Source organism: Caretta caretta, chromosome 3 (genome assembly GCF_965140235.1).
Source record: "Caretta caretta isolate rCarCar2 chromosome 3, rCarCar1.hap1, whole genome shotgun sequence".
NCBI lineage: Eukaryota > Metazoa > Chordata > Testudines > Cheloniidae > Caretta > Caretta caretta.
The window spans coordinates 105,323,364-105,342,942 of record NC_134208.1 but is presented as its reverse complement, the minus strand read 5'-3'; the positions used below and the strand labels follow the sequence as shown (position 1 = coordinate 105,342,942).

General features: G+C 43.8%; 1 protein-coding gene across 3 annotated transcripts in view; it reads left to right on the top strand.

Annotated features, from left to right (window-relative positions):
• The window catches only part of MAP3K5 (mitogen-activated protein kinase kinase kinase 5), a 154,348-nt gene that overhangs the window by 55,761 nt on the left and 79,008 nt on the right, over positions 1-19,579 (top strand). For all 3 annotated transcript variants that reach the window (XR_007355809.2, XM_048844432.2, XM_048844431.2), the window contains exons 3-4: positions 2,286-2,309; positions 19,016-19,209. Coding sequence is in view for 2 of the 3 variants with exons in the window: in XM_048844432.2 (XP_048700389.2) it covers positions 2,286-2,309; positions 19,016-19,209 (218 nt within the window). In the remaining variant the exon portion in view is untranslated. The remainder of the gene's footprint in view (positions 1-2,285; positions 2,310-19,015; positions 19,210-19,579) is intronic.

Below are 19,579 nucleotides of genomic sequence, written 5' to 3'. Positions count from 1 at the left end.
GAATTGGACACCTAACTCCAGTAGGCACTTTTGAAAACTCCACCCTTCATAGTTTTAAGGGCCTGATCCCACAAGTCTTCCATGTGCAGGACTCTTACTGAAATCAGCGGGAGCTCAGCATGCATAAGGCTTATAAGACTAGACCACAGGTGTCCAAATTCCCCTCAATGGGCCTGATCCAAAGCCCATGGTAATCAATGGAAAGATTCCCCTTAACTTCAGTGGGTTTTGAATCAGGCCCAATAATGTTAATAGGAATTAGCAAGAGTACAACAAATCTCTTAGCTATTTTAGATCAGGTTCTGGTTTGGTTCCTCTCTCAGAATCTTTGCATTGACTTCAGTAGGCTCTGGTTTAGGCCTCTACGCAGTTACAAAACCTCCTGATAATTGATAACCTCAGTGGCTCAACTAATGGTGGTGGGAGTCTTTAGGTGTATGTGTGGTGCATTTCAAGCCAATAGGTATAAATGAAGGTGTCACCACCAATGACCCATTGCCCTCCCCGCAGCTCCACCACTGCTCAAAACCTAGCTCCACTACTGGGTAACCTATTGAAGTTTTATAACAATACTTAATGATTAATGATTTACTCTAGGTTTATTTGTACTGCTAGGACTTCTCTACATGGTGTATTAGCCCACACCAGTGGGGTGTAAATTCTACTGTGCACTCGTGTGTTGCACACTAAATGGCCCATGTCATCCCTGCTGGAATGCACTAAATCTCCCTAGTGCGTGTTAATATAGCACAGTTTCAAACAGTACTATGTTAATACACACTAGTGAGCTTTCAGTGAATGCCAGCAGAGTCCACATGGGTCAGTTAGCCTGCGACGCACTAGAATTTACATCCCTCTGGTGTGGACTAATACATTCTGTAGACAAGCCCTTATGTTTCTTAAGTTGGCTAGATAGGACTTGTTACTGCTTTTTATTTATTTATTTTTAAAAACAAAAAGCAGGGTTTCCTGTAGTGTGCAGGAGAAATCCTGTTCACAATGCAAAGCCCCACTCCCTAGCTACTTTGGTTCCTGGTTTGGTAAACACCTATGGAAGTGCGTATGTGGCTCAGGAGGGATTCCTATGCAGTGAGAGGCGCCCCCCTTGTATTTTCATCAGTCAGCTGTTAAAAGAGGGGTGATGTATGAGCACATGGTTTTGTATAATTATGGTTTTCTTCCCTCCTTTTCCCCATATTTTTAAATTTGGTATTTTTTAAATTTAAATTTTGGGTATGGGGGTAGGAATTCAGTAACATTTTAAAAATAATTACCCAGATTTTGGGAAAGCCGCCTGCAACTTGCAGCTCAAACAAGTATCAACAAAACACGGTAAATAAAATCCTGCCGTAGGGCAGGTGGGGATAAACTGACAAGTTGGCAGCTGTAAAGTAGTGGGATATACGTGCAGGTAGTCCATTCCTGACTTCAGACCCCATTGTAAATAACTGCCTGAGGCGAATCCTTACAACACTAAACATGGCTGCTGTGTAGTTGTTTTATATGTGCAGGCCTGAGATGTAAAGACCATTGGTTTGACACCCGCTCTATTTTTAGTGTGGAGATGAATAAGCTCAGTGCTACCCAGTGAAGCATGTGTAGACTGCTGTGCTGGATGGCCATTTGCTAATTCTGCTTCCTCTGGAATGGATACCAAAATTCCTATAGAAGCAGGATCAGGCTTCAAAAGTGGTTTTGCAAGCAGACTATCAATGGGGTGTGCAGGAAGAAGCGCTGAATATAACCATAGTGGGTTACCGTGTCAAAACCATGTCTGCTCCAGGAATTTTTCACACACCCCTTGCCTGAGATATATTAGTACAAATTAAATTTCAAGCCACTCAAGCAGTAAGTGGCCAAACTGGCTCTCAGTTATTCACGCTAATAGTGCAGTTTGGGAATATTGTAAAAATATTTAAAATACCATTTACGCTAGTTTTACAGTCTCTCTTACAGACGGTGTAGAAATGATACCTGTTGAGTATAAATGTCTCACAAATTAGCATGGCATTCATCCTTAGGGCAGGGACAAGGACGACTGGTGTGCACTTTGATGAAGAAAATGTAAGAGAAATTCACAGTTCCGGTGATCTGTTAATATCTAAATACTTAATGTCTCTGCAGAGCCAATGCTTATTATTTACAGCAATTTGACAGAATGAAAATATTCACATCTACCCCCCAGGTCTTCTGTAAATGTTTATTGGTGCCCAACAGTATTAAATACACACATCTTCTAAACGTTGTTCAAGTTCTGTTTTTAATATTCATTTTTATTTTTACAGGAAATTATTTGCCAGAAGAATAATGTAAGTAGGAGTATTTTTAATTTTAAATTAAATTTGGATTTCTGTCCCACTTAACATTACTTATACTGTCCTGTTTCCTGCCTGGATCACTTAATATTATCCTCCTGTGTTTCCCATTATAGTTATTTCACATCGCTGTTGAACTACAGTTCTGAATGTTTGCACTCTTAGCAGCAAACTGTACACATCATTTCATAAACCTGTTGCTAGGTAGCATGCTCACCCCATTACCTTTTCTCTACCCTTCAACAGTGTTTTCCTCTCAGTCTCTCCTATTTTTCTTTTACACCCCCCTCCCCCCCTTTTCTTTGCCACTATGTTTTTGTTCTCTCTTCTCTGTCTCTTCCCTCTAATTTCTTCTTCCTATCTTCTAGCTTTCTTCCCCAGAACTGTTTTAAACACATGCAGTGTTGTCCTTCTGCTTGTAAAAACTGTATGCAGTATGTTTATGGTACCGCAAGCATTGTGTGTGTGTGTGTCTGTCTGTCTCTCTGGCATACATGCATACTCAAACTCACCCAGCTCCCATCCACTTGCTATGCATATTCCTGTGCAGAGGCTGGGACTTCCACTCCCTCTTTTCACAGGAAAGATACGATACAATCAGTGGTAGATTAATGATTTTGCCGCTCCTAGGCCCAGAAATAATTGCCGCCCCCTCCCAGCAGCTCCCTGCCCCAGCTCACCTCCGCTCTGCCTCCTCCCCTGAGCGCGCCACTGGGTCCTGCTTCTCCCTGCTCCCTGCCAGTGCTTGTGCGCGAAACAGCTTCGTGAAGGAGGGGGGAAGGGGGCGAACACGGCGCGCTCAGGCGAGGAGGTGGGGCCGGGGCGGGGATTTGGGGAAGGGGACCAATAGGGACAGGGAGGGGGCGGGGAAGGGGTGGAGTTGGGGTGGGGCCAGGGGCGGAGGGCACAAACTGGCACCGGGGGAAGCAGCCTCTGGCTGCTATTATAAATTTGCTGCCCCTGCAAATTTGCCACCCTAGGCCTAGGCCTTGTTGGCCTAGGCGTTAATACGCCACTGGATACAATTACAGAGCACTTTGCACTGACTGTTGGCTCCTGCTGGCTCCCTGCAACAGCATTGACACTGTCTGGGTCTGCTGCTGCAGAGTAAAAAATTGTCCTCTGCTGCTGTGCATACATCAGCACAGACCTAACAGGCATGGGTGGACCAGGTCTGATCAAACTAATATTACTCAGTACAAATCAGTGAGCAGACTTACTTGCCAGGTGCCATTGGCAGGTGAATAATGCGTGTAGTAGGTGGACAACAGTTAGTATGGGCAACAAGACAGAATGATCATATGCTAATTTTACAATACGAAATTCTTTATATGTTTAAAATTAATTAACAGTTTGATTTGCTGCTGAATGTTTCCAGTGGATCCTTGCATTCCATTGTCATCACTGGAATGTAAATGGATGATAAGTAACGGTGGAGAACTGTCAGTGAAAGGGGTAAATCAGACAGGAAATTTTGGTTAATAAACTGTGTTTTTCTCTGGGTATTTGGGTGCAGTATTAGTTCCCTGAATGGGGAAGGGAAATCTGGTGAGATTGTTCTAGAAACAAGGTGAGGAGGCTGCAGAAGGTTTTACAAAATGAGGGCCTGTGGTATGGATCTCCTGTGACTTCCATTGAAATGACTGGGAATTGAGAGTGCTGGAGATGTGCTGTTCATCTGATATTCTGGCTCTGTGGCTGCCAGCCATTGAAGCTCTATACACTTCTGCAGTTCAGTATCCATTCATTTTTTGGAATTCATAGAATCATAGAAGATTAGGGTTGGAAGAGACCTCAGGAGGTCATCTAGTCCAATCCCCTGTTCAAAGCAGGACCAACACCAACTAAATTGCCCTGTAAATCTTCCTTTCCTTATGTTATAGACAGACTGCCCTGGGAGCCTGAGGGGATAGCCAGGTTTTAGGCCATTAATTTTTATAACAGTGTTGGCATAAAAATATTGTCCAAAACTCTCTTCGTTTATACCCATTCCATCATGTTTACTTGAGCAGGCTTTCTTAGGAATTTGCCAATTTTACCTCAGATGATGGATAAACTCAGTAGTTGCAATCTTCCCTCATATTTTCCTGTGTTTACCATAGAAATACTCTTATTTATATCAGTTGCTGACAACTGCAAACACTGAGATAACTTTTTAGATAGCTAAATAAATTTATCTAAGACAAATGGCATGGTTTCTAAGAGGACTTGGAGAAATCAGTGCAGAATTTGGCCCTAAAACTGAACTTAAAGTAGTGGTAGACTTTCTGATCATTTTCTGCTAAGAAATTGAAAAGAATGACAGGTAAAAATTCTTTCTTTTAACTTCTTGTAAAAGTGCTTGTGCAGACATTCTGAGAATTGATGACATAACTGCAACAAAAAGATCCTCCCACATCTTCCAGAGGTAAAAACAGACTAAATGATCATTTAGGCCTTTAAAAATAAGGAAAGGCTTGAGAGCAATGCTACTTCTGCTGTGAATTAGCTTGCAGTACTTACTTTTTGCAAGAATGTTTTTAAAGGCAAACATTTTGGTAAAGGGCTGATTGTCCTTGATATGAAAAGGCAAATGGAGGAAACCCTGCTATCAGGAAATGAGCAGGCAGTATCACATAGAGTAGACTAATGTGGAAACATTGCCTGTTAATATGTTTATACAACAGTTGCTGAGACTCAGTAAGAGGGTTGTTAACTTGACATTACTACTCTGATTAAGAGATGCTCTATTTTACATCTAAATTGGAAGGGAGAATGGTGGACTTATCATCTGGCTTTAAAAAACCCCAGTTTCTATAAATTCTGTATAAAATGTGTTCTTGGAGGATTATTGATGTTACCTGGGTGTGCTTAGAAACCTCTTTTTTGTGAGGAAGCAAACCCTAGTGCTTAGAACAGAGGAGAGCATCAGCAAATCTGGGTTTTCTTCACAACTCCTCCAATGATTTATTATGTGACCTTGACAAGTCACTTGGAGAGGGATTTCCAAAGGGCAATTGGTGCCCAGCTTCTGTTTACTGTCAGTGGGAGTTAAACACCTAACTCCCATTTGTGTCTTTGAAAATCTTTCCCTTAATTTATTTGTGCCTCCGTTTCCCTGGCTATAAAGTGGGTATAATTCTTGCCTGATAGGGTCTGTGAGGTCTGTTTAATTCAGTGTTTGTACAGTGTTTTGAGACTGAACTAAAAAATAAATTAGAGAAAGGTAAATCAGTGAACATAAGAACAGTCATACAATGCCAAATGCTTCACAGGTAATGAATGGAGCAAGACAATTATTGAGTGATCCATCCCCTGTTGCTACTCCCATTTTCAGAGGCTAGGGCCACCCAGAGCATGAGTTTGCATCCCTGACCATACTGGCTGTTAGCCATTGATGCACCTATCCTCCATGAAGTTATCTAATTCTTTTTTGAACCCAGTTATAGTTTTGGCCTTCACACCATCCCCTGGCATTGAGTTCCACAGATTGACTGTGCATTGTGTGATGAAGTACTTCCTTTTGTTTGTTTTAAACCTGCTGGCTATATAGTGAAAAGCAGTATGTCTTTCAGGGAACACTATTATGTCACATGATCTTGTAAGTTGTAGTTATATAAAGGATCTTCTATTAGGCATTGAATTGAAACATATGAATAGTTATCTGAAAAAATGTTTCCATTCCCTGAAACGCTAGTGAGCGGTGTTTATATAACATACATTTATTTCCAACAATCAGGATCCCTTGTCACCAAGGGGTTAAATGAGTTGCAAAATAGGGGTGTGTGTATGTGTGTGTGTCATAAGTAATTGGTGTTTGTTTCTTTTGAACTTTGTCTTCCTACAAAAATTCATTGCCAGCTGTTTTGTTTTTTGTTGCAACATGATATTCTCCTTCAGAGTAATAGCTAATATTATACCGGTAGGTTAAACTACAGCAAAATTTTTGTGGGCAGAGTAGGGGAAGATAACAGCAAACGATAATTTCCTGTTACAATGTGATTTTATAGTAATCCAGTGGATAAAGTCTGAAAACAACAAAAGTATTTATTCTGTGTATTGCAATAACCTTAGAAACATAGGTGGTTTGATGTTTATGCGTTTAAGCATAGTTTTTGAGGTCAAAAAGGTAGCCAGCGGAGCCATTCTAAAAATTCTTGTGAAAAGGAATGTTGTTTTTAAAAAAATATTGGCATAACAGCTGTGTTGTATGGATGCACTTTGCTTATGCTAGCCGGTCGATTTCTATTTAATTCAATCCTCTGTGGCTTACATGTTACTTATTGGGACAAATAGCTGCAGTTCAGGTTAATGGCAATACCAGTGACTTTTCACATATTCCAGTTAGAACTGAAATAAAAGTTAATGGGGATGTGATGTGGATGTTTTGAGTCAAACAAAGCTTAAGCTATGTAAATGTTTACTTAATGGTACAGTATTTCTAAAAATATTACCAGTATTTCCAATATTACCAGTATTACCAAAACTCATGAAATAGCTCCTTGATAAAGAAAAGAATCATTGAGCATCCCATACATTTTAAGCCTCCTCCTTACACTATATTGGAGCAATAAATAATCTCAGCAGTTTCCATAGGTATATGAAAATCGAAAATAATTGGTAGACTGATCACCTCTAAGATCAGTGCAGGATGGAGAGGAGAATAGCGTCTGACACAAAAGGAGGGTAACCACCTCTGCGGCAGTGTTACTCCCTTCTACTGGACCCCGTAAAAGGCAGGTTCAGGGTATCCACATGGGGGAGGGTTAGGGAATAGGAAGGCCAGGGTGGGCTAGAGGGATGTATATTTTTCCCCTCTGGCTCCTGGGAGCTATGAGTGGAAGTGTTATATAGTTTGTGGCTGTAATATTTTTCCACAGCTCCTCTCTGACGGCAGAGTCTCCATTTAAGGCTTGTCCTGAGGCATTTCTTAGGAAGCCCTGGCAGTGCTGCTCCAATGGAGCCCTGGCGTGAGGGATCTGGCGTGGGGCATGCTAGAGACCTATTGTGGCTGAGGAGGTTTGGGGCCTCAGGTTGGTGAACCTGACTGTAGAATGGGTTTGGGGGCTGCCCCCATGGTGTCTTCCACACGGTGGCAAGGAAGAACTTCTGTAATCTACACCTATCCCCTGAAACCAGGGGCGACTGCACCATTTAAAGTTGTTGAGCCTGCCCCACTCTGATTCACAGCAGCTCCAGTCCTGTGGGGCTGACCTGGCTGCCTGCTCCAGCCTGTTGGCTCTCAGTACAGCATGCAGGCAGGGCTCTCCCCTTGCAACATCCTACCCTGCCCCTTTCTTGACACTGATGCCACTGTATTGCCATCTCTGAGCTGGTCTGGGCTGTGGCAGGCCAAAAAGTGGTTGGCCAAGGCATGGGCAGCCCCCACCAGTTCTGCAACTTATGTCTGACCGAATGATCTTGGAGGGAAGCCTATGAGAGTTAGCTCACAAAGTCAGCCTCCATTACAGTTCCTTGCTGCAGGTTTTCCTGTGGGGCGGGTGGTTTGATGCTGAGGTATCTAAGTAAAGCAGTGGTTCTCAGCTGTGGTCCACTGTTTGTTCAGGGAAAGCCCCTGGCGCGCCGGTCTGATTTGTTTTACCTGCCGCGTCCGCAGGTTCGGCCGATCGTGGCTCCCACTGGCAGCGGTTCGCTGCTCCAGGCGAATGGGGCCTGCGTGAAGGGCGGCCAGCACATCCCTCGGCCTGCGCCACTTCCAACAGCTCCCATTGGCCTGAACCTGCGAACGCGGCAGGTAAACAAACTGGCCCAGCGCGCCAGGGGCTTTCCTTGAACAAACAGTGGATCACAGTTGAGAACCACTGAAGTAAAGGAATGTTCATGTGGTAGTGCAGATACCACACGGTGCTAACTGTGGATAATTTATTGCATTTTTAATGACAACACACCGTATTATTATGATTATCTTATTTATAATAGACGTGCTACTGTCGTGCCATAGGCCATGATCAATATATTGAGGCCCCATTGTGCTAGGTGAGGCGAGCAGGTGGTCAGTGGTAGCAAGTCCGGTGGTATATAAAATACTATAGCCTCAGTGCTCACTTAATGAGCAACTGTTAAATATTTTTTCTCCTCATTGTTCAATGAATTATTTGCTGCACACCACTCTAACTCTGCTCTTACAACAGAGTCATGAATTTCCTCGTGGGCTTTTCTGTGGTGCTTATAACTTTAGCATGTAAGTGATTCAGAAACCTGTGAGATGTGGGAGTGCTGTCATCCCGTGTTACAGATAGGGAGCTGAGCCACAAAGATTGAGGTCAAAAGTATCTGCTGATTTCGGGTGCCCAGTCTGAGACATGTAGGACCTGATTCTTCAGAGTACTTAGCACTTTACATGTTCAAAGCACAGCTCCCGTTGATTTCAGTTGGAGCTGAGAGTGTTCAGCTCTCTGCACATCAAACCCCAGGGTCTCAAAACAGGCATCCAGAAACTGAGGAACACACAATTAGTGACCGTCTGTGGAAAGGCTGGTTTAAGTGCCTTGCTTAGCATCACATTGGAACTCTATGGCAGAGGCAGGGGTAGAATCCAGTTCTGCGCCCGGGTGGCATTCAGCTGCCTTACTCATAAGACTGCCCTTTCTCTTCCTGCAATCCCCATCTCATTCACTAAACACCTTCCGTCTTCTGCAACAAATGAGGCAGGAGTCCGAAAGACAACAGTCTCCTTCACTACATAACCCTGATTTCTCCCCAGAGCAGGTCCACACTGTGCAAGTAACTGAACTTGGAGGGAGCATGCTCAGTTGCTCTGTGGGGATGGTGCATGCAGTCTGCTCAGTGCTCGTAGCTGTGAGAGGCTCAACCCTGCTCAGTGGGGATGGAATCTTCTAAGAAGTCTCTCCTGAGCATGAGTGAATTGCGATTTTTTTCAAAGGCTTATAATTTGGCCAAATGTGGGTGTTTTTTCCCCCACTGGAGCAGCAACAGAGACATCCCCAATGAAAGGGCCCACTCCCTACCAAATTTCAAGCCCCTGCTCCAAGGTTTGGGGGCACCAGAACATTAACACTTCAAAACAACAGCTTTGCCTTATCCTTGGGGACAACTCAACTGTTAGCTGCGGTTTTCAAAATATATATCTCTCTCTCTATCTCAAACAGCTGGGGCTAGATCCCACCCAGACTGCCCAATTTCATCACAAATGGCTAAAGATGGGCAACGTTATAAACACCTGAAAATAGGATATTGTGACAGGAAGGGTTGGTAACCTAAATAATAGGTAGTGCGACCCGCTCTGTTTGTTTGTTTAATTTTATATATATAATTCAAAAATAAACAAACAGAGCGGGTCGCACTACCTATTATATATATAAAGAGAGACAGGGTGTGTGTAAGGGAGTGTAAGGGAAGGAAGGGAAAGGTGTAATCTTGGGTAAATACACTAGGATATTTTTGATTTGTTCCGTAAAGTGAATTTAGATCAGTAAACCTTGCTGACTCTTTCATATTTTGAGTTCATGACCGATTTATCTGTTACCTGGGTTCTCCTTGGAAGAATCTAGGACACTTTTATGAGGAAATCTGTAATGGAGACCATCAAAATCAGAGACTGAGTCCTTCTATACGGACTTGTGGCACACAAAGGCTGAAAAAGACTAAGGGTCTTATTCTTCCCTTAGTCCACATATGAAATGCACAGTGATCATTTCACATGTGATGCAAGGTGAGAATGTACCTTTAAATCTGGACACCGAATGAAAGTGGGACATGATTTATAGGTCATTCCTGATATCTTTAATGTGCCCTGCTCTTTAATTGACTTTAAGTCTTGGGTCCAATTCTGTCCCCTTTCAAGTCAATAGCGAAGCTCCCATTCGCTTCAGTGGGAGTAGAAACGCCCATACTGTGTATTTGTATTCATTGTAACATCAACACATGGAAAGTTGATTTGATTACTGAAAATTCTCTGGGAAAACAGGTTTAATAACTTGTTTTAGGGTTATGCCATCTGTTACAGGCAGCACCATGTGTAGTCAGAGAGCTGCCGTCTTTGACAAATTTACATCAAAAATGCTAAAATAATCATAACTATGCCTCAAGAGAGCCAGCAGGAGAATTGCAGAAAGCTGACGTGAATCATAAAGTGAGAACCCATAGGAAGAGTATTTCCTAGCATCAAGACTGTTGGCAACTTTTCCCTCAGATAATGAAAATAAAAAGCTAGATTTGAGGGGTTCTGGCTGTGCTGGTTGGCTGTGCACTAGCAGATTCTCTCAGCCCATAAGGCAAAGGATTGCAATTTAATGAAGACTCCTCCTCCTGTGCAGATTCCCCCTTTCCTCAGGTGGGATCCTGGAGATAGTGATAGTTAGGGGATCCCTATAGAAGATATGCTGTCAAGAGGGTCAGGGACCTAGAGAGGTTGGGAGACACTGGTTGAGGCAACTACACAGTTGCCTCTTGCCTGGAGTGAATCCTCCTAAATTTGTGGGTTTGTTGGGAGGAACCTCTAACCCCTTCCCTAGAATGTCAATTCCTACACTGACACACAGCATGCTGAATAAACCATTTATTTATTTATTTATTTAGAGCATGGTAGTGCCCACATTGCATGAGGTGCTTTCAATCACATCAGACGACATGATCATCTCTGAATCAGATTGTACCGAGCTTCCATTCCCTCTATTCAGGAATAACCTGTGTGGAGGATAAAGGGGCTTTATAAATGATGTGAATAACTAAAGGAATGTAGATTTGCTTTCCTACTTCTAATGTTCAGAATGTAATTAAAGTAAATACTAAGAACTTTTATTGTATCTTAAAAGAAACAGAGTAGGGGCTTTTTTTTAAATTTTTTTAAAGGGATGAAAAAGCAAGACAAAAAGGAGTGTTGGATACAGACACTTCTAGCTGTGTGTGAGCAACACAAAGTCTTCTGATAGTTTTCATAGTTCTAGGTACTAGATTTAATCTGAAAAATGCTCAGAGAATAAGCCTTGAAGGTTGTTTAGTAATAGGCAGTGAGCTATTTCAGTGAGTGAAAGGATATTATAAAAATATATCACTTAAAACACTTGTAAAAATGAATCACTTGTTTAGTCACTAGGCAATAAACATTTGTTCACATATTACTGACTCCTCTTAGAGATTCCATTTTCTAATTAATCTGACTGGTTTGATGAAATACACCCTGTTTTACTGCAATATGGATAATCTCTAAATAAGAGGCCTGATTCTGCAAGGTGCTGAAAATTTTGGCCCGAGTCCAGCAAAGCATTTATGCATGTGCATATCTTTGTATGTGTGTAGTCCCACTGACTACACTAATGATGGGATTCTAAAAAGAGCTGATTGGAAAACTTCCCAGAAGAAGAGCTCTGTGTATGCTCACAAGCTTGTCTCTCTCACCAACAGAAGCTGGTCTAATAAAAGATTTTACCTCACCCACCTTGTCTCTCTGATTGGAAAATGGAATATTTTGTCCAATTGTATTGTCGGGGTGCCACTTCTACCCACTTTAAAGGCTCCTTTACAATGCCAGAGTGGCAAAGAAGGGGCACTTGTGTAATTGAGAACTGGGCTTTTTGTCGTATTCATGTCAGTAGTGACAAGGCGGGTGACAAGGCAATATCTTTTATTGGACCAACTTCTGTTGGTGAGAGAGAGAAGCTTTCAAGCTTACACAGAGCTCTTCTTCAGGTCTAACAATTTTCTGTGTTCTTTGCTTGCTTCTTTCTTGAGGGCCAGAAAGTAAATTTATATTTCATTTCAGGCAGTGCAAGTTGAGCAGTTGCTTTTTTTTTTGTTTGTGTTTTAACAGGAAAAAATGTGTGAGACTGTAAGTGTGCTTGCTTTATTATTCCATTCAAAATTATATTCGTGCAAAAAAGTAAATTCAGGATTGGGTTCTCAAGAACTGTTGATAAAAAATGAATGAAAAGCACTCAGATACACTAAAGAAAGAGCAGCTTTCCTGTTTGTAAGGTTATGAAGGGGTTAGTATTCTGTTTCTGGAGGTGATCCAAGAATCATACCAGAATGAGCTTTTGAGTCTTGTGGGTTTCAAAAGCTGAAAAACATCCTTTTCCAGTGTTGTTTTTTATTTAAGAACTCCTCTTGACAATGTCCCAGAGGTCTCAAAATCTTCCCCACAAGCTAGTCACAGTTTTGTTTTTTTTTAAATTTTCTGAATAAGCATCAGGAAGTAAAATACCCTAAGAATAAATCGCCAGCCACATAAGCCTTTCTGCTAGTTCTGTCTCCCTAACACTCCTCCTAAGAAAAGACAGTTAATTAGAAGTAGGATGTACCTTCACTTCCTGTGTTGGCTGTAGGCCAGTTGCTGCCTTTCCTTATCCCATAACTGGAGCCGAGGGAGGGAAGGTTAACCATTATACCTGGCTAACCTCTTTTCCTCTCTTCATTTGTGCATATGGCGGTTGGGCTAAAGCACCCCACCTTTCCAAGAGGGTACATCCATTAGCATTATGGGTATGTTTGCACTGCCGTCGCTGGGTGCGACTGTAGCTCTTGTACTGGTAGCAGTGAAACTGCGGCAGCTCAGGCTTCAGCCACCTGAGTAATTATCCGGGATTCCAGTGAAGCTCCACTGCTCCCCGGTACCTGAGTCTAGCTAGATCAACAATGGGTCGGGTACGTCAGCACAAGGTGTAGTCACAACCCATGACTGCAGTGCCGTGTCTTACATTGTTTCTCGCTGGTGAATAAAAGCCATTTTGGCTTCTGCTTGTTGTACTCCTTGGATGCTCCTCAGTGGTGGAGGTAATAGGGGGGATAAGACAGTGATACCCCCCCTCCCGTGACCTTTAGGTGTATATGTGATGTCTTGTCACCTGACAACAGGGGCTCCTGTCACACAGGGCTGGGTGTGACTCCCTGCTCAAGGCATTTCAGCATGGCACAAGGGATCACATGGCACTGTAGCCCCATGCACAATGCCACTCGCTCAAATTTGGCCTGGCCGCCACTCCGTCATGACAGAGGGGCAGCCAGGCCAACCTGAGTGGCGCTGTGACCCTGTGTGCCAAGTAACAATGGCTAGAGTGGGGAGCTAGCCCATGGGACAGGAACTATTGCTGCTGGGTGAGTGCAGGGCAGGCTTACTGTCTGGCACACTCCTCCCCTTCTCCCTCTACCCCTGAGCCTCCCTTCTGCACTGGTCTGGGATTAGGGTTGTGGTTCCAGGGCAGAAGGTGCTGCTGCAGGTGGTCGGTGTCCTCTCGGTGGGGCAAGGAGGAGGCAGCAGCAGCAGAATGCAGGTACCCCAATAAAGACCCATCACCCTTAGGTTGCAAAACTTTGCTCACCACTGCTGCTGATTAAATATTGTAAGGCCCTGGTCCTGCAATTCACTGTTCACGGGTGTGCCACTGACCTGCTGTGCCTATGCACAGTGAAATGCAGGATCATGACCTAAGTGTTCAGCTAGGGGGTTTGTAGTTGTATGGAGGTTTGTAGATTCATCTCATGTAAACCCCTACACATCACATAACCCCTCTCAGGCTCTGAGTTAGGCTCAGAAGTGGAGCTTGGGGCCTTGCACAAGCCATCTGAATTGGGTGCAACTTTCACTAAGTGAATTTAAACTTTGTACTTAGCAAGTCTGAGACTAAAAGTTAAATATTTCCAGACTGCCTAGAAGGTCACTTAGTTTAAGATTGTAAATAAAGGGCAAAAAAGTAGGGAAAAAAAATCTATTTGCTAAATTTTGTTTTACAGAAGGAACAGAGCTGGATGTTGAGAGTAAGAATAATCATGTGGTTCAGATATTGGATCATAATTCAGGAGAGCTTCTGCCACTGACTTCTTGTGTGACCTTGGGCAAATCACTTTATCGCTCTGTACCTTCATTCTTTGTTGAATAGAGATAATAATCCTAGAAAGCAGTGTGGTCTGGTTGTTAGCCTATTGGTCTGGGAGGACTCCTGGTTCAGCACTGAACTCACCTGTGTATGTCTGTTTCCCCCTCCCCTCTTTTGTCTCTCTGGTCTATTTAGATTGTAAACTGCTTGGGCTAAGGCCTATCTCGGACTGTGTTTGTGCAGTGCCTTGCACAGTATGACCCCAACTGGAAAATACTTAGTACTAATAATAATGTCTACTAAGGCATTGGATACTTTTTCAGCAGCCCAGCCTAGACGGTCAGCCTCTCTCACGGTTTTCTAGAGTCCACCACCATCGTACCATCTGCCTCATGCTATTTCTCAATATAATGGGCTAAATTTTCAAAAATAATTTCCTAAACTGCATTTACAAACCAGAGAGTTTGTGTACACAAAACAGATTTATACAGGTAACACCAACAATTTAATGTTCAGAAACCAGTTTTGCATGCAGAAATACATGTTGTGTACAATTCATATTGCATGTGTGCACATTTGGTTGGTGGGTGTAACTTAGGCTCCTGAGTTTGAAAGTTTTGGGAATCAGAATCATAGAATATCAGAGTTGGAAGGGAACTCAGGAGATCATCTAGTCCAACACCCTGCTCAAAGCAGGACCAGTCCCCAACTAAATCATCCCAGCCAGGGCTTTGTCAAGCTGGACCTTAAAAATATCTAAGGAAGGAGATTCCACCACCTCCCTAGGCAATGCATTTCAGTGTTTCACCACCCTCCTAGTGAAAAAGTTTTTCCTAATATCCAACCTAAACCTCCCCCACTGCAATTTGAGACCACCACTCCTTGTTCTGTCATCAGCTACTACTGAGAATAATCTAGATCCATCCTCTTTGGAACCCCCTTTCAGGTAGTTGAAAGCAGCTATCAAATCCCCCCTCATTCTTCTCTTCCGCAGACTAAACAATCTCAGTTCCCTTAGCCTCTCCTCATAAGTCATGTGTTCCAGTCCCCTAATCATTTTTGTTGCCCTCTGCTGGACTCTTTCCAATTTTTCCACATCCTTCTTGTAGTGTGGGGCCCAAAACTGGACACAGTACTCCAGGTGAGGCCTCACCAATGTCGAATAGAGGGGAACGATCATGTCCCTCGATCTGCTCGCTATGCCCCTACATATACATCCCAAAATGCCATTGGCCTTCTTGGCCACAAGGGCACACTGACTCATATCCAGCTTCTCGTCCACTGTAACCCGGAGGTTACATGCTTTTCTGCAGAACTGCTGCCGAGCCATTCGGTCCCTAGTCTGTAGTGGTGCATTGGATTCTTCCGTCCTAAGTGCAGGACTCTGCACTTGTCCTTGTTGAACCGCATCAGATTTCTTTTGGCCCAATCCTCTGATTTGTCTAGGACCCTCTGTATCCTATCCCTACCCTCCAGCGTATCTACCTCTCCTCCCAGTTTAGGGTCATCTGCAAACTTGCTGAGGGTGCAATCCACACCATCCTCCAGATCATTTATGAAGATATTGAACAAAACAGGCCCGAGGACTGACCCTTGGGGCACTTCTCTTGATACCGGCTGCCAGCTAGACATGGAGCCATTGATCACTACCCGTGGAGCCTGACAATCTAGCCAGCTTTCTATCCACCTTATAGTCCATTCATCCAGCCCATACTTGTTTAACTTGCTGGCAAGAATACTGTGGGAGACAGTGTCAAAAGCTTTGCTAAAGTCAAGGAACACCACATCCACTGCTTTCCCCTCATCCACAGAGCCAGTTGTCTGCTTGTGCCCAGCTTTTATGAAGAGATAATATGCTTTTTAGTAAGACTAAATGTATACATCTAGGAACAAACAATATAGGCCAGGATGGGGAGCTTGATCCACCATGACCCCCAAATCTTTTTCAGTCACTGCTTCCCAGGATAATCTGCTGAACATCTGCTCCCAGTGCGACACTGTGGCCAAAAGTGCTAATGCAATCCTTGGATGCATAAACAGGGAAATCTTGAGTAGGAGTAGAGCGGTTTTTACCTCTGTATTGGTCACTCATGTGATCATTGCTGGAATAGTGTCCAGTTCTGGTGTCACAGTTCAAGAAGGATGTTGATAAATTGGATAGGTTCAGAGAAGAGCCACTAGAAACATTTAAGTATTAGAAAACATGCCTTATACTGTTACTCAAGGAGCTCAATCCTTTTAGCTCAACAAAGAGAAGCTTAAGGGGTGACTTGATTGCAGTCTGTAAGTACCTACATGGGAAACAAATATTTGATAACAAGGTCTTCAATCTAGCAAAGAAAGGCATGACACGATCCAGTGGCTGGAAGTTGAAGCTAGACAAATTGAGACTGGAAATAAAGAGTACATTTTTAACAGAGTAATTTACCATTGGAAGAACGTACCAAGGGTCGGTCATAGTGGATTCTCTATCACTGACAATTTTAAAATCAAGATTGAATATTTTCTAAAAGATCTGCTCTAGGCATGATTTTGAGGAAGTTCCATGGCCTGTGTTCTACAGGAGGTCAGACTAGATGATCACAATGGTCTCTTCTGGGTTTGGAATCTATGAACCCATGAAAATTGAGCTTTCATCATTGTTTTACAGCATGGGGCCCGTTTTGCCAGAGAGGGTATATGTGAGCTGACATCTCCTTTCCTTCCACTGTTGAAGGAGAGTGGGCTGGCCTGTGAGCCACTAAACCTTGGAAAGAATTTGAGGCACAAAATTGCAGGAACCCATGCAGTTTACTTCCTAAAGGTGGCCCTGCTGCTTTGATTTCCAATTCACTAGTTAAAGGAATACAAACTTGGAGTGAAATCCTGGTCCCATTGTAGTCCCTGCGTGTTCTTTCAGAAATGCAGACATTCAACATGTTTATCTATGCACACATGTTCCTTTGGTGCATGTGGCATACAGCAGTAGTTCTCAACTGGGGGTTCATGGCTCCCTGGGGGTCTGTGCATGAGCCCTTTCAGGGGGGCCATAGGCCCCATGGCTGAAACCCCTCAGGTACCCTGAGCCCTGGCACCCCTCTCTCCTGGGTCTGAAGCTGGGAGTGACACATGTCTGAAACCAGAAACCAGGGGAGGGGGTACACCCCCCCACTCTGAAGCTGGAGCAGTGTGGGGCTGAAGCCCTGAGCCCCAGCAATCCTGCTGGCAGAAGCCCTGAGCCCATGGCAAACTTGGGAGGTGGGCACAAGTGTGTTGCTCCATGCAAACTGCAGTGCCTTACCCAGAGTGGGGCAGCTCCACTCCCCACCTCCTCTCCTCCAGCCCCCCTTAGGCCCTGCCCTCTGGCCAGGTCATAGGTGGGAAGCCAGAGCCTGGTAGTGCGCGGCAGCTGCTCCTCTGGCTGGGGCGCCATGGAGCAGACAGCTGTGGCATTAACCCCCACCCCCCGCCATCTGCTGCCGGTGCCTGGGGTTGCGGCTACTCCTCAGCTTACAGCCCCCCTTGACTGCTCATGCAGCCGTTAAGAGCTGCCTGGGTGGGGAGACCTGGCTCCTGGGCCGGCAGAGCCCTTGGGGAGCAGCCACCGCAGAGGGAGGCCTCCCAGCACACAGCCTCTAGCTACCCCCTCCCTGCACCCTGAGCTACCTCCTGCCTGTACCCAGCCCCTACCAACCGCTCCTTGCGCCCTGAGCTACCCCCCTGCTCATACATAGCCCCTAGATAGCCCCCCTGCACCCTGAGTGGTTTTCAAACTTTTTGAACTGAGCCCCCCACCTTTGAGTTATAATTTTTGGTTGCGCCCCCTTCCCACGACCCAGACAGGTTGGGTGGTCTGCTGAGATGAGTCAGGTGGTGGAGATGGCATGCCCTCCCTGGGCCCCACCATGTGGAATCTGGCCAGAGCCCTGCCAGCCCTTGCCCCCCCCAAAATAGAAGTCAAATTATGCCTATGCCCAAGGGTGTCCCCCCCGGCCCGGACCCTGAGTCCCACCCCCTAATGGCTCCTGCTGGGTCCTGGAGGTTTTATAGCATGTTGAGGGGGACCTAGAAAGAAAAAAGTTGAGAACCCCTGGGATACAGTATACACTCTGCATACTGGTATTACTATAAGGAGCCTCCTTCTCAACTTGGAAGGCAAATTTAGACAAGCCTGATGAAAAGTAGCTTTCATCCATAGATATATTTAGATACAGTATGTGGATGCCCATATAGAGCTGCTGTTTCTAGAATGCAATAACTCTTTCTTAAACATGGTATAGATACTTTTTCTGACAACATACATATGTTTATAGGCACTGCTGGCAAATGGGGTTTGCAATGCTGAAGGAAATTTTAATTCTTGATGTTAAAAGCTTAATGTGCTTAACTATTTTAGTAATTTTTCAGTCCACAGGAGGGTTATCTTCACATAATTATCTCAAGATAATGCAAATGACTTACATTGTTCATGGCTTGTAACATCTATGGGGCTGACTTAAACTGTGTACCAAATCCTCAGAGGATTATATTGCTACCCTTTCAATATACATCTTTTTGAAAACAATCCATCTCGCTCTCCACTTTAGAATTAAGCTGACAGTCTGGGATGCATGGGACAGGCTGTCAGTCTACTAAAGTAGTGAGAAGCATCTTTCTTTTAAGCTAATATGCTGACTATTGTAGGATGAGAGCAAAGCCCTTAAAATGACCCGTTTTATGAAAACAATTCAGAAATGAAAAAATATAATTCAGGTGGTCCTCATATTCCAGCTAAAAATTAAACCGCATAATCCTAAACCATTTAGGAGAAATCCTGACCCTGCTGAAGTCAATGGCAGAATTCCCATTGACTTCAGTAGGGCCAGAATTTCACTCTTTGCAATTAACTATTTCTAACTTAAGACCTATAAATGAAACAACTGTCTTAACTATTGCATCTTGTTTTCACAGATGTGCACTGGTAACTACATATTTGTTCCATATATGATAACCCCACATAATAAAGTGTACTGCTGTGATAGCAGTTTTATGAAGGGATTAACAGAGCTAATGCAGCCCAGTTTTGAATTGCTCCTTGGGCCAATATGTTTACCTTTGGTGGATCGCTTCATTCAACTCTTGAAGGTGGCACAGGCCAGTTCAAGGTAAGATCTCCTCTTATATCCTCCAATAAAAAAACCACGTTTTTATGGATGATTTCGATATTGGTGGTAGGTTTCCTCAGGGAGAGGTTTCAGAGTAACAGCCGTGTTAGTCTGTATCCGCAAAAAGAAAAGGAGTACTTGTGGCACCTTAGAGACTAACAAATTTTCTTTCAGGGAGATGTGACATCCTACTCCCTCTTTAAAATCCTATAGCATTTTCCATGGAATAATTTGAATTGAATGAAAGTAACTATTTTTTAAAACTATCGTTTTAACTATTTAAAATATTTTATTTATTTGTATTGCATTATAAGTTAGGGCCCCACTGTACTAAGATACTGCACAAACGCATAACATAAGACGGTCCTTG